Here is a 16,553-nt window from a genome sequence, read left to right on the forward strand (position 1 = left end):
AGCTCCAAGTCCCTTTTCAAGTCACACTTACAGAGATGTGGGAATACCCCATCCCTCTGACGTGTGAACAGCTTTTCCTTATACTGCAGACAGATGCATATGTCTGAGAGATTTTTGTGTTTGAAATGATCTTTAGTTACTTAGGTCTCCATTTGGTATTTTAACATGAAATAGGAGCTTTTGCTAAAACACTTATCATTAAAAATATATATGTATATTGTTGTTTGATACGTATCTGGTTTAAAATAGTGAATCTTACATATTTTAATATATAACAATAATTTTATATAAATTAAAGAAATTTACATAACATTTAATACTATATATAAATAGAAACTTATGTAAACTTACACACATAAATATATATATATATATATGTGTGTGTCTATGTTTATATATATATTATATGACGCTTATTAGAAAGATTTTTTTATATTATATTAAAATGTATGCTGTTTTAATTTACTACTATAAACAGCATATATATATATGTATATATATATATTTATATTCCAGCTCAAGTTTTACACCAAGGCGACGGGGCACAAGCGGTGGGTGCCGCTAACACGGTGGTGTGCCGTGTGTTAAATATAGCTCCAGGTCTCCTCCCCAGCCGGGAAAGAAAAAGCAGCACTCACGGTTTGTTTTTGTCAGCTTGTTCCAATTTAATCAAGCGCTCCTCACAGACGCGTTTCGGGTCAAGCCCTTTATCAATGTGTCAACACGAGTGTCACACGGGAGCTAGTTTTAAAGTGCAGCGTGCAATCTCATAGGAAACAACGAGGTAGGACTGCTCGTCAACCATTGTACGAGCGCCATTTTGGAGTGTGCAAATTGGGCATATTCATGTATAAACAATTCATAGTCAATGATCGACAAGTTTTTAAACAATATTGTCAAATATGTCAATAACAATGCTGCATTAAGTTGTGAATCAGCCAGCTAAATTCTCTTATATAGAGACGCTAAATACATCTCTTAATCATGTCGTGAATCTGCAACTTCAACACTTATTACATTGATTTGGAAGGTTTCAAATTCAAAAAACACATTCTTCAAATTCAAATAGAAATATTGGCAGTTTGGTTCAAAATTCAAGACGATATCATCAGGAATATTGCCGCCAGACATTCACCACCACACCGACCCCCAACGCCACAGACGCCAGCACTAACGACACCCTCAGATGCATCCTCCTCAATGTACGCTCCATACCCAAACACACCATAGAAATCTGGAGCCTACTCGACTCTCTCTCGCCCGACATCGCCTTCTTCACAGAGACCTGGACCAACGCCGCCTCCGCCCCGACATTAACACCGCCATCCCGGACAGATACAAGATCCAGAAGAATGGACCACCCCAACCACCCAGGAGGAGGCCTCGCCATCACCCACAAAAGCTCCTTCCATCTCATAATCTCCAGCAAAACCTTCCCCACCGCCGAAAACCTCCATTTCCAGATCCAGACCAGCCCGAAGACCACTCTCCTTGGAACACTCCTCTACAGACCCCTCTGGCCCCTGGACACCCTTCGCTACAAACATCACTGACTTCATTGCACCCCACGCCATCGCATCAATGAACTACATATTCATTGGAGACCTCAACTTTCACCTCGATAACCCCAGTGACCTCAATTCCACCACCCTTCATGACAACCTTTCCAACATCGGACTCAACCAACTTGTCATCACACCAACACACAGAGCAGGGCACACCCTCAACCCCATCTTCGCTGCAGGCAACAGCGGCCACTTCAGCCACACAACGCAACCTCCATGGACTAACCACCACTGAGGCCACTTCACCAGCGACAAACACAAGAGACTCAAACCAGCCCCCTGCCCGCCACGAAGAAACTGGAGCAAGGTCACTGATGAACAACTGAACTCCACCCTCTCCCGAGGCTACCACACCCGAACATCCGACGCAAACATTGCAGCCAGAGGACTCCACACGTGGATCTCCACCTGCGCAGACAAACTCGCCCTGCTAACCACCTCAGGAGATACCCCGCTAGAAAAGCCACCTGGTTCACCACTGATCTCCAAGAAGCCAGGCGCACATGTAGACGCCTGGAAAAGAACTGGAGGAACTCCCAGACAACTGAGGACTACTCCACCTACACGAAGGCCATGACGGACTACCACAACCTGATCAGAATGACCAAAAGGAACTTCATCCACAACAAAATCCTCGCCAACTCCACCAACGCCAAGGAACTCTTCAGTTTCATTCAGCAATTCACCAACCCACACAGTGAAGCCACAGACATAACCCCGTCCCAACACCTCTGAAACAAGCTGGAAACCTACTTCCACCTCAAGATCAGAACTCTGTATGACAACTTTATCAACACCACAGCCAGCCCACCGCCTGCCCAAGACACCAGCCAGCCCACCATCTCCAACTGGACACCAATCACACCCGAGGACACAGCCGAGGTCACGAAAGGCATCCACTCGGGGGTCCCCACTGACCCCTGCCCCTGCACATCTACCACAGAGCGACAGACACAATCGCACCTGAACTGCAACACACCATCAACACCACCTTTAAAACAAACACCTTCCCAGATGACTGGAAACGCGCTGAAGTCAGGCCCCTGCTTTAAGATGCCCACGGCCGACCCCACCGACCTCATAAACTACCGGCCCATCTCGCTCCTCCCCTTTGCAGCTAAAGTGGCAGAGAAAACAGTCAACAGGGAACTGACGCGATTCATTGAAGGACACGCCGTCCTCGACCCATCCCAATCCAGATTCTGAGCCAACCATAGCACTGAGACCGCCCAACTCACAGACACGGATGACATACGCACTCTCCTCGACCAAGGCCACTCCGCAGCCCTGATTCTCCTCGACCTGTCTGCAGCCTTCGACACTGTCGCTCACCGCACACTGATTGCCAGACTACACAACGTGGTCAAGCAAGAAACTGCCCTGGACTATATCCATTCGTTCCTCACCGGAAGAACCCAGAAGATCGGACTACCGCTGTTTCTCTCCGCCGCCATGGAAATCCCCTGCAGAGTCCCACAGGGATCGTCTCTGAGCCCAATCCTCTTCAAAATCTACATGGCCCCCCTCGCACACATAATCCGACAACACGGACTTAACATCGTATCCTATGCTGACGACACCCAGCTCATCCTCTCCCTCACTAAAGACCCCACCACCGCGAAACTCAACTTCCAGAGGGGAATGCAAGAAGTTGCTGTCTGGATGACCAGCAGCTGCCTCAAAATCAATGCCAAGAAGACAGAAGCCCTTGATCTTCGAACCACCCCTTCAGCGTGAGACAACACCTGGTGGCCCACCGCCCTCGGAAGCCCACCAACCCCCACAGACCACACCAAAAACCTCAGCATCATCCTCGCTTCATCCCTCGCCATGAACCTTCAGGTCAACGTCGTCACCTCCAACTGCTTCAACACCCTCCGCATCCTCTGCAAGACCTACAAATGGATCCCCCCTGAGTCGAGGAAAACTGTCACCCATGCACTCATCACCAGCAGACTGGACTATGGCAACGCACTCTTTGTTGGCATCAACAAGTCCCTATTCCACTGGCTTCCCGTGTAGAAGAGAGTCACCTTCAAGATCCTCACTTACGCCTACAAATGCCTACACAACAACGGAACCAAATACCTCCACAACAGAAACTTCCACGCACCCAAAAGAAACTTGCGATCGGCCAACCTTGCACTGGCAGAAACCCAGCGAATCCACAGAGCTGGAGCAGGCGGAAGATCGTTCTCTCACATTGCAGCCAAGACCTGGAAGGAGCTACCTGCAGACATCAGACTGGCCCCCTCCCTGAACACCTTCGGGAAAACTCTCAAGACCTGGCTCTTCGGCTGAACGGAGTTCCGTACCCCCCATCCCCAGCTCCTTGAGACCCTCACAGGTGAGTAGCGCGCTTATAATTCCCTGATTGATATATAAACAAATAATATGAACATTTTAAAAAGAAACAAATAATATTATTAAATATTTGTAAACATTATTAAGAAAAGTATTGAAGTCTCAGAATAATAGATATATTCTTCCCACTCCAGTCTATGCAACAGTAGGGAAAGCATTGGAGTTCGGAGGGGTAAAATGTACTTTCCCACGCATGCCTAGGCAACAGTAGGGAAGCATTGTACTTCGGAGGGATAACATTTACTATTCCCACTCCCGTCTGTGCAACAGTAGGGAAAGTGTTGTACTCCAGAGGGGTAATAGAGGGGTAATATTTACTATTCCCAATCCAGTCTGTGCAACAGTAGGGAAAGCGTTGGACTCCGCAGGGGTAAGAATTTCTATTCCTACCCCAGTTTGTGCCACACTAGGAATAACTCTGCACTCCAGAGGGGTAACATTTACTATTTCCACTCCATTCTATGCAACAGTAGGGAAAGCATTGGACTTCAGAGGGAAAACATTTACTATTCCCTATCCAATCTGTGCAACAGTAGGGAAAGTGCTGGACTTCAGAGGGGTAACATTTTCTATTCCCACTCCTGTCTAAGCAACAGTAGGGAAATAACTTCAATTCAAACACATAACATATATGAACCATGACGCTATTAATAAATATATAAAATATATTAATATAATCCTTTTTAATTAACTACAAAAATCTCTATAAAAAATAAACAATTAACTTAATTATTAAACAACTTAATTATCAATTAAAAGAATTGGCCATTATTTATTACTTAATTAACGTACCACACTATACACCCACACACGTAGCAGACCACATTTAAAATATAACTAAAATAAATAAATATAACACAATTAAAACAATTGATAACTAATCGAATATTATTAAAATAAATTAATAATTAACAATTAATTGATTAATCAATTAATTGAGTATGAATTAATTCATTTGTATTTAGATGTTAGTTCATGTATTAATTATTAATAAGCTTCTCACCCTATACCCCTATAAACTCACCAACCCACACCTAACCAATAAATTAGAAAATATAATGGTAACAAATGTTGCATAATTAATATTCAACTAAATAATTATTAATACATTGGTAATTAATTGGTAGTTAATTATTACTTAACTTCCCACCATTTACACCTACAAACCCACCAACACTCACTCAACAAATAACTTAAAACACTGAATTATTACACAATGTACATAATTATTAATCAATTAAGTAATTATGAATAAAGTGCTAATAGTTAATTAATAATTTCTTAACTTCCCACCCTATACCTCTACAAACCCAGAAGCCACACATAATATATAACTTAAAAACTATAATTACCATAATTAATAATCAAAGACATTATTAATAATAAATTAATTAATTATACTAAATAAACTTCCCACCCTACACCCCTACAAACATAGCATCCCACTACACCAATATAAATGACTATTATTATTAAATTAGAAATTATCAATCACTTAACATTACAAACTATATTCAAAAATATTATTACAATCATACAAACAATAATAACCCCAAAACATTATATATAAACTAACATTAAGATAATTAAAAACCAATATTTTTTACGATATTATTGAAAACGATATTTACAACAATTATATCCTTAAAAACAATATTACTTACCTAAAAAATCAATATTCTTGACAATCTTTTTTCTCAGCTATTTCTGTAATCCATATTTACCACTCAATATTTTGTCCAAACACCCCATATAGCTCTTCAAAGCTAAATGATCGGCACTTGCATTACAACAGTATTTTTGGCTTTTGAACTGGTGGTATCGTTCTCTGGCAGGCCAGCACTTCATGCATAATTAGGATGCTCTTCATAGTTGATGTTGGAAAGGTAATTAGCTGAACTGGTATAGTTCAGGTGGCTTGAAAACAATGAAAGATACACATTTTAAAAGTTACTTTTCCAGTTTTCCATACTAGATAGCAAAAAGTACTTTCACTATTAATTTCATTTTTTGATAAAAACGTGGAACTCTATTTTCCCAGACTTGATTGTAAAAATATACTTTTATTCCTAATGTGGCTAATTTAGGAGCATATGTAATCTGCCCAACAAAGTGACACGTGACTTTTGTCAATGTTTTCCTTAATATTTAGTACGTCCCACATTTATAGATTTAGCAACCAATAGTGTGGCCTTACAGGACACACATAGGAGTGGGCTTGTTAATGTATGAAAGCTTTCTACATAGCAAAGCAGTTTTATTGCCATGTGTTACTTCAAGAGTTTTAAAGCTGCAGCCTAGCCAGGAAACAATGGTGTTTTCTGGAGTCATGCAATTTGGTCATACATATGAGTGGTGTAAATATATAATGCAGCCCACATATGACATTTAAATTCCATGCCACTGGTGCTTTTCCTGTGACTTACCATGGTCTTACAGGAAAGTTTAATAGGTCAATCGAATGTAGCAGTTTTACAGTACATGTTTATGATGAAAGCACACATGCTGTAGCACAAACCATCAGTGTTGTAACACACACAGGCCTTGTATCATTAATCAGGAAAATGCTGGGTGGGCCACTATAAAAATAACAATCATTACACAGGGTGATCTAGTTGATGGTCCTGTGATGACCTTGGAACTGTTTTGTGACTTCCTATGAAATTAAACATTTAATTGCCACATATCCTGCACCATATAAAGCACAAAAGAACGGATAAATCTGGTGTCTTGCAGAACCCTAAGAAATCCGAACTTAACTAGCGGGGTGGGAAGAGAGTATTGTGAACGTGTGGACGGAAAATGCACACATCGACTAGCGATAAGATATGCTCAACTTCCAAACTGCTCTGAGAGTTCTGATTTTTCACCCTAGTCTAGTGTCTAGCTTTGGTGCTTTCCAGTGCCCTCTTGTCCTCCCTGTTCGACACCTGCTGTGCATGATGCAGCATTATCCAGAACATTAATGGCTAATCATCATAGTTTTCAGCACATTTCGATATATTAAAATCTAGCTAAATTCCTTTTCAGATTGTGATTCACCTTTATATTTTCTGAACTGCCTTAGAAGTACTTGTCTTGCAAAAACCTTAAAGTCTTCGGTGACTTCCTTTGCTCAAAGTCATAATGCCTTCAGATATACCTTTCTAAAAACTATTTGAGTGAAATTTCCACATCAGGCCCTTTGGACAGTTCTACCATACTTCTTAAACTCTTAGTATTTTTAATCACATTTTTATGGTCTAGCTACAGACAGCGCTAGCTGTCTTTCAGATACAAGATTGTACAAATGACTCCACAGAGCTAATCCTTGTTTACAATCAGGGGCTGATTACGATGCAGTCGGAAATGGCTCCAACCATTGGTGGGAGCCGTTCCTACAGCATCGCAATCAGCAGTTTGGATACATTTCGGACCGACCCATTTGGATGGAATCAGTCGGAAATGAATCCAAACTGGATTTCCGAATGGTTTCCAACTGACTCAAAGAGTCCGTCTGCCATTTGGAAAGCCTCCTGTAATTCCAAGGGTGGCTCTTCCGGCCTGAGGGTTTACAATGTCGGATTCCAACAGCCTTTCAGTTCCGGCCTTTCCGACACAGAAAAGCTGTTGGAAGTCGACTTTGGGGGCCCCCAGGAGGGCCCGCATGGGTGCAAGGCCTCCGGATGGTGACAGAGGGGGCACCTATGGTACCCCCCTGTTGATGCATGTACCCCGCAGCAAGCACCTTGAGGTGTCTGCCACGGGGTGCAGGGATAAACTGCATCTCTTCTCTTTGCAATTAAAGCATACATTCCAGTCGTAATGCATGCTCCCTTTGTAAAGAATAGGGCTGCGACAGAAGAGTGTTCGGTCCCATCCGAATCGCTGGGTTGGGACTGCCGACAGGAGGTTGGACGGTCCCAGTAGCCAAACAATGGCGGACGGACTCAGGTCTGTCCGACATCGAAATCGGCCCCTTAGTGTCAGTTACAGCTGCCTTGCTCTTAGTTGTGGCTTTCTTCCCATTCTGTTTTTGACCCACCTAGGGGAGCTTTTGTGTTTTGGAGTTGTTAGATTAATTATTTCATTCTGTTTTAAAGGTAGCCCTGCATCTAAGAAAACAAATCCACATTTAAACATCGCTGCATTTCAGGGCCACCTAGTGGTGACTAGAACAACTGCAGCAGAAATAGTTTCCAAGATAGTCCAGTGTGCAATGTCTAGAAGCTAACAAACACTACAGATTATTTTTCTACCAGGGCATGTACTGTAATGTTGAATAGTCAAAATGTTCTAGTACCTCTTTATTCCGATTGTCTTGGCAAAGATCCTACACATCAAGTAAGTAAATCTACTGTGCCCATTTTGCTGAATGTGTATAAGGAATTTAAGGAAATGTCATCTTATGTTGCATGATGCACATTGAAATGTCATTAGAAATGAATATTCTCATTGTTTCCCTTATTTGTAACCCTACAGACAATCATTGCAACAGGCCTATCATATGCCTTTGATTTTGAGAAGAAATATGGTGTTGATGTAGTCGGCCCAATAATAAAAGGGTAAGTCATAAGTCTTTATTTTTTGAGGATTCGACAGTCCCCATGCTGAAACCTGATTGGCTGCCAACACTTCAACCAGGAAGTGTGGCAGCCATTTTGGGACTCAGACTGAGCTGAGTCACAAAACATTTAAAAAAAATAAAGGGTAGGAATACCGCTCACTCACACACCCATTCTGTCACTCTCACATCTGTTCACAGACCTACACAGCCACTTACACATTAATACAGCCACTCACAAACCCACTCCCACATCACCACTTACTCACAGACTCATACAGCCACTCACACTCCCACACAGCCACTAACAGACCCATACAGCCACTCACACACCCACTCACTGACCTATACAGCCACTCACATTTCTATTCTAAATGTTTACAGGTTACAGTTAGGAAATAATGTTAAAAAACCTCAGACATTCACTGAAGAAACCAAAGGTTACTAGGACGTTCTAGTTATGCTCAGATTTCACACGTACAATACCAGTGAAATTCAGCAGTTATAATTACCTGAGCTAATTATAATTTAGGCCCGCAATGCACTGCTTATGACCCTACATATTGCATCACTCATAACATGGTCAGTGACATCACTGATGACATCATCCATAGAACCACTCAAACACCTACTCATACCCCATATATTCTCTCATACACCCACTCACACACCCACACACATACCCATTTACCCATCCATAGAGCCACTCACTTACCTATAAAAACTTATACAACACTCACTCACCCATACAGTCACTTGCACAGCCCTCACTCAAATATACAGCTACTCACGCACCCACTAATTCACCCATACAGCCACTCATTCACCCATACAGCCTCTCAATAAAGCCACTCAATTAGCCATACAATCACTCACACACCTATACAACCACTTACATACCCACTGACACATCCGTACAAGAACTCACACGCCTTACTAACTCACCCCTACAGCCATTCACACAGACACTCACTCTTGAATACAGCCAATCACAAACCCAATCAGTTAACCAAACAGCCACTCACCAATTCAGCCACTTAAACACCCAGTCACTCACCCATACAGCCACTCAGTCACCGATATAACCACTCACACACCCATGCAGCCACTCACACAGCCACTGACTCATCCATACAGTGAAGTGAAGTCCACATTTGTAAAGCGCACAATCACCCGTAAGGGTCTCTAGGCGCTGGGGGCAGTCGGGAAGATTAAGCGAGCTATTGCCCAGAGTCACATGGTGCTGGGCTAACCTGCCGCCGGAGCCGGGGATCGAACCGTGGTCCCCAGATTCCAGCGTCAGTCGCCCTGGCCGCGGCGCCACACCTCTACAGCCTCTCACACACCCACTCATTCACCAATACAACAACTCACCCATACAACTATTCACAGACTCACTTATTCAACCATACCACTACTCATTCACCCACTTATTCTCCCATAGAGGCATTCACAGACCCAAGCACACACAGTTACACACATTCACACAGCCACTCACATAATATATGTTAGAAACAGTATCACCCATTAGTAGTACACAAACTATACTAATTTAACTTTGTAGTACCTTAGTATATATGTTTAACACTCATAAAGGTTTTAGAAAACACTCACAATCAGTGGATGATGTCATTAGTTATGTCTTTTGAGATGTCATCAGTGATGTCACTGACCATGTCATGAGGGATGTAATATGTCAGGTCATAAGCAGTGCATTTCAGAGTGTAATTTATAGTTTGCTCAGGTACCTATAACTGCTGAATTTCACTGGTTGTGTACAGGTTTCGTACAAGTGACATCTGTGCCTTACTATAACGTCCCTGTAACCTTAATTTTTTTTAGGGGAAATGTATATATTTATATATAGAGGAGGTGGCCCAATGGCTAGAGTGGTCGACCTCGAAGCTGGGGTACCGGGTTTGAGTCCCTGCAGAGACGCTCAACATCGTGTGATTCTGGGCAAATTGCTTAATCTTCCCATATCTAACATAAATTAATGTGTCCACCTGTAACCCTACTGGTGCTCTGGTCGAGTTTGCACTATACAAAACTCCCCCCCCCCAAAAAAATAAAATTATATATATATATATATATATATATATATATATATATATATATATATATATATATATATATATATATATATATATATATATTTATTAATTTTGCTATTTTCAATTTATTTTCACCAACAGTGGGGCATTCTTCATGGGAAGAAAAACTCCCCCCTCACTCCAAAAAAACTCTGAATGTGGCAGGCCGACCGATCCCTAAATGACCACTTAAGACACACAGACACCAAGAAGAACCTAGCTAGTATGAAACACTACATGGCACTTCCTAAATTAGTACTATGGGCTTGCATACTATCACTTTGCTGGTATTGACCTTGATACAGACAAATGGATTCAACATGGCTGCTGGGGGAAAAAGAGGTTCTACAGTCACTGTCAGATAAGACACTGACAAGATTGACAACAGGCTCTAGCATCCAAGTAAGCATTAGGACATAAAGAAATTTGATCGCAGATCAAAATGGGCAAAGGCAAGGGGGGCAAGAGAAGATCTGCAGGGGGGAGATAACAGATAACTGAAGAGAGTTTTGCAGTAAAGGACAAGGTTCAGTCATGTAATGTGGCAGAGTCTACTTATTTTACAAGGATGAGTGAAGAGCCTGATTAAGGGATTAATCACTTTAGATCTGATTTGGAGTTTGTCGCACATGTCACTCTGTCACTCTGTCTCAAACTAGACCGATCTCCTGTCGACCTTATTACAAGTGGCATAGGCTATAATGCAATCTAAATCTGGCTCTTAGGGGCAAATTATGATGTTGAGCGGAACAATTTCCGCCCAACACCGCATCGGTCAAGGGACCGACCGACACCCGATCGGCGGTCCCGACCGACCCATTAGAATACGACCAATCCCCGTTCTGTCGCATCGCTATATTTTACACTGGAGAGCATGTATTACAGCCATAAACCAGCCGAAGTGCATGCTCCAAATGTAAAAAGGGAGGTGAAGGGATCAACAATCAACTGCAGGCCGTGCACCCATGGGGGCCCTGCTGGTCATAGCTGTTTCCTTCCGCACTGTAATTGGCCCATTAGTGTAGTAAGCACTTTGGAGGAAAGATAGTCATGGCTGTCCACACGTTGGCTTATTATTGGCAGCATTAGATACATGTAATATGTGAAAGGGCTGAAATCATGCTAAAAGTGCACCGTGATGTCCAGAAAAGACAAAAATAAGAAACTATGCAATGAAATCCACTGATTTTAGCACAATACCTATGCTGCTCGACCTCAAAAAAGAACCAAGAACTAATAGGAGAGAGCATTGTGGGGTGAATTTTCTTTCCTTTGATAGCTACAATCATGTGTTTATCTAGCAAAGGATGTCTTACTTTGTGTTTCTGTGTGGTGCTGAAAAGAACAGTTGCTGTGATTATCCAACCCAGCAGTACTCAAGTTATCGACCTTGGATGAAAGGGGGAGTCAGCCATGCTGGGACTCATACATGTGGCCTCTAGGTTATACGCATGTTTCAGCAGTGAGCATTCCAAAGTTGACCTCCAATGATATTAGTGTTAGGAGTATAAAGGCGAGAGATCTATAAGGCCTCATGTCGTTTATGAAATCTACAAATTGCTCTATATGGTTTCTAAGTGTCCAGATAGCCACGCTGCTACGAAAAGTCGTAGGTTGCGATAAAAACAAAAGTTCTGTACTAATCTCAGTTTTGGTCACCTGCTAAATGCATATTTTCGGAGCTATTCACAAATAAAGTTACTAAGCAGTGTCGACATGCTTGTCCCCACCCCCGGAAAAGGGGGCGTGGGGACCAAAACTATGAGCGTAAGTTGGTACTAAAAAAAAAAAAATTGTAGTAAGTGTGGCACCACAGAAGACTCATGGCTTACCAGCTTACCATGGCCCATGAAGCAGCCATGACTGTGGGGACAATGAAGGATAACTTCTCACCACACGTCAAGCACTTATGTCTGAGAAGTGCTGTCACATAACACAAGGTTAAAGGATGTCACCACTAGCAGTGAGTTCTACTATAAATCAAGCTCTGAGCCGTAACACTAACCGTAGTTGACATAGCACTGAAAGTAGCAGTAATAATACACTGTGTTGTGCATGTGGTATCAATGCTAAAAGTATCTAAGAGACTACTTTTAGCAGGTGGTTACATACCGTAGTGGTAATATTACTAGTAGCAAGAGCTGTAGTAGTGGAACCAGTAGTTGTTAAAACTGTGCACTTCTAGTATAAGTAGGACCTGAAGTGGACATGTCAGAAGTAGTTATAAAAGTAGTAGTGCAGGTAGCATTGCTAAAAGTAGTATTAGATCCTTTGCAGTGTGGTATGTATGATGCTGAAGACAGCATTGGTCGTAGTAGCAATATTAGTAACATTTGGAGCAGCCACGGTCCATGCAGGTAACAGCGGTGGGGCTGTGTAAGGGGGGATTTCGAGGGACGATGAAAAGGGAAAGTTATGTATTTATTTAATTTTCCCTCTGCATCATCCCTCGAAATCCCCCCCTTCCCCGGCCCCAGTGCCACACCACTGTTACATGCACGGACTGCGGCTAGTGTTAGTAGGGGTTCTTAAGGACTTGCTTGTTTTAGTAGTGGGTGAGGATGTTGTGAAAACATTCCCTATCACTCTTGTTATTGCCCAATGTTTCTTTTTGAAACGTGGATGTAACAGCACTCTATGAAACTGAGTCAATGTAGAGGGTCCCATGAGTTCTTTTAAGTTTCAGAGAAGAGAAATTTGGTAGTACATGCACAGGTCTGTCTGTCACCTCCAGGTCAGTGGTTCCAATCCAGGCGGGATAAAGGCATTTTCTCTTGGTGTATTTAAAAATAAATGTCATTATGACCCAGTAGCGTCCCTTGTATACAGTGGAGAAGGATGAGGGGCAAGTTGGTATAGACAGTTCATATGTGTGACCCGCATGATGCTCACAGACCTCTAGACCAAGAACAATAGCTCAACACGTTCTTATCAGTCATTAAACTGTCAATTAGATATCTTCAAGCATTTTACCAGTAAATCCTATCTCTTATTTCCCTCCTAAATACATCTTAGTAAAACTGCGTAATCAGGATGCTTTGGCGCGTGCAAGCGCAGATCCAACTTCATGCAGTTAAAAAAATGTATACATAACATTTCCCGCCCTCTCTCAATCCTTCTTTTAAAGTTCGCCAATTGCTTCCCGCTCAGATCTTTGAAACTCACACTGAGCTCATTCATCTATACCCCGTGCAAGCTTCACATTCGGGAAAATTAGAAAGTGCATTCTGTGACTGAAGAGAGCAACGAGTGAGCAGGCGAACTGCAATTGATCAGGGCTGTTTTCATCCAAGCCCCTGAAACTGATGCCATGGAAAATCCCACCAGCAACTGCAACAATTGAAACGAAAGGATGTCTGTGTGCCAAGAAGCAAAACGATGAAAGTTGACCTTTAACGTCTGAAGGCACAACATCCTGCTCTCTAGCAATAAATAGACGTCCCTATCCTTGTTACGAGGCACAAAGGTCCACCTCTGTGATAAGACACAGAGGGCCTGTCAGGCCTGTGACTACATGCTAGCAAGTGCAAGGCCCGAGCTGTGCAGTTCACTCACTTCCTCCTTGAGACCTGAACCCAGCCATCTGTTTGAAGAAACTCCTCAAAACTGAGATCCCCACGGATCCAAAGACCTCCTGCGCTTGCATCCAGCACCCTATTCGAACTTTCTAATGTGATCCTATCATGTTTATGGAAGTCCAATTTTCAGGAACCACACTTTACATGATCACTCAACGCACAGTAATCTGAGGCCAAATGTCACCAGCCTTTCAGGCAGCAGTCTCAACTCCGAGGGTGATGAGGGATTGGGCTTGAACAGCCACAAGATCAAATGATTCTGATCTTGTCTATGGCTGCTGTGTCCATTGCAAACCTCTCACCTCTGCTATCGTCGGCGTTAGGCTCTCCAATGGCCTGAGCACTTGGCAGCCTTGCAGCAGAGTTCACGTTGGCTATACCGCTGCATCTCTGTTGGAGCGCTCTCTAGTGCAAATTCTTTTTGCAAATTCAGGGCCCATGAAGCGCTTTACGGTAAATCTTTACTTCTGACCAGCCGAGGCCCGGCGTGCAGCTAAGAGTGGTGGGGCCAGGTGATTTTGATGGACGAGGGAAAATTAAATAAATAATCAATTTTCCCTCGTCATCGTCTGTCGAAATTCCCCTACCCTCCCCCCCACTTATCGGCCCAACCGCTGTGACCTGCATGGGCCACAGGTACTTCCGACCAAGACTAATCAACAAAATTCAATCCATTTCAATAAAATGAAGCACTTTAGGCGCCACGATAAAGACAGAGGTTACGTTTCAAACCATGAATGTGTATAAATGGATTAGCACATTTTCAAATCCAAATCACCAAATTAGTTGTTGTTGTACAGATCAAAGCAATTCAAAATTCATGAAAGCAAAGACAAACTATAATAAAGGTGTCTCAAAAAGGAAAAGGAAATATAATCAGCTACCCCATAAAGAGAGCACCCTAGGCTGCTAAGTCGGGGCAGAGTTCTGCTAATACATCAAGAAAGAGGGGTTCTGAATTTTCATCTAAATTGTATCAGCTTAAATCACACTATTTAACATTTGAGACATCTGCACATGGTTCCCATATGACAAGGCGATCAGAGTTAAGCACAAGTAGTACTTCCTCAAGCTCCTACACAAAGAGGCTTCTCTAAAAGACTTTCAAATTTACTGTAATCGGTAACCTAACAAGGCACAGTACCAATCTGTACTCTGCAGGTGGATTGAAACAGCTCATTCAAACATTCCACAAGTATCCGCAAAAGATAACATTTCACATGAGGACAAGAACATATGTCCCAATCATGTTGCAAACGTGGCCTCAGCTGCTCCTGATATACGAAAGACGTGTGATGGTAAAGGAGGATGGTAACCAGACGTCAATCATTTTTAAAATATAGGCCTACATTAGCAATAGTCAATCTAAATGTGAATAACATGCAGTAAGTATATTTCCTCATAAACATGTTAATGTCAATAAAATTGCAAACATTTAGTTACAAAAAGGAATCTCCTTCAGGTCTCCGACCACATAAAACAATGGTGAAGCAGAGAGGAGTTAGCAGACTGAGAAGCATAAGGTTAATCCACAAACCTTGGCACTTGGAAGAGCTCAGAAGTCTGCCATACTCTTTTTCCACTCCTGCCTTACACAAACGTCTCAAGAGTAGTTGTAGGAAGCTGACTCTTCATATAGTGGACCAACAAGAGGAACACAGAGGCACAAATGATAACACAAATGCTCTCTTATGTGGAAGTGTGGGCGAGCCCTTAGGCATATCAGAGTGTGGTGCTAAGCATTTATCGCACACACAAAGACAGTAAGTGAGACACACACTCAATGAAGAAATCTGCCTCTAATTTATTAAAAATAACACATACTTTTATATGAATTTAAATTGCAAGATCTTTGGAACCAGGTAAGTACTTTTCGAGTCATGAATTTTTACAGTTTTTAAAAGTTGACACTGCAATTTTTGGGAGCGGCAATGTTATCCTATGGGGGAAAAACAAGTACTGCATTAGGGCACATTACGGGACTGTTCCCCATGACTTAAGGTGAGTATGGGGCTAAGTCAAGGAAACACCAACAGGTCCCCTCAGGCGGCACTGGGTCAATGACTATGTCCCAGGATTCCTAATTCTACCACACACAGAATGGTGGAATTCCTAACTTCGTGTTCACTTCAAGCCGTTTACCCTAATGCCGTGTCAGGCCTGGCAGTGCAACACCCCTCCAGCATAGTTAATTTTCCTTCCTGCCCCTGTGCCATATGGGCCCAGGGCAGGAGGTGGCACCTCAACAGTCTGGGGAAGCCTTGGGTTTCATAGCATAGGCGTTAGAGGCCTTTGTAGCCTCCTGCCTTGATATTTACTAGCATTCCCGGAGGAGGTGCAAACACCTCTCTTCAGAGCAGGCATTGTTTCCGTCGTCTGGGAGCAGGGCTCACACCTCCTGGAGGTCAGA

General features: G+C 42.7%; 1 protein-coding gene across 1 annotated transcript in view; it reads left to right on the forward strand.

The window, feature by feature from the left end:
- The window catches only part of LOC144822567 (chloride anion exchanger-like), a 327,927-nt gene that overhangs the window by 145,419 nt on the left and 165,955 nt on the right, over nucleotides 1-16,553 (forward strand). The window contains exon 8 of the mRNA XM_078680252.1: nucleotides 8,391-8,473. Coding sequence (XP_078536378.1) covers nucleotides 8,391-8,473 — 83 coding nt within the window. The remainder of the gene's footprint in view (nucleotides 1-8,390; nucleotides 8,474-16,553) is intronic.

Source organism: Lissotriton helveticus, chromosome 1_1 (assembly GCF_964261635.1).
Source record: "Lissotriton helveticus chromosome 1_1, aLisHel1.1, whole genome shotgun sequence".
NCBI lineage: Eukaryota > Metazoa > Chordata > Amphibia > Caudata > Salamandridae > Lissotriton > Lissotriton helveticus.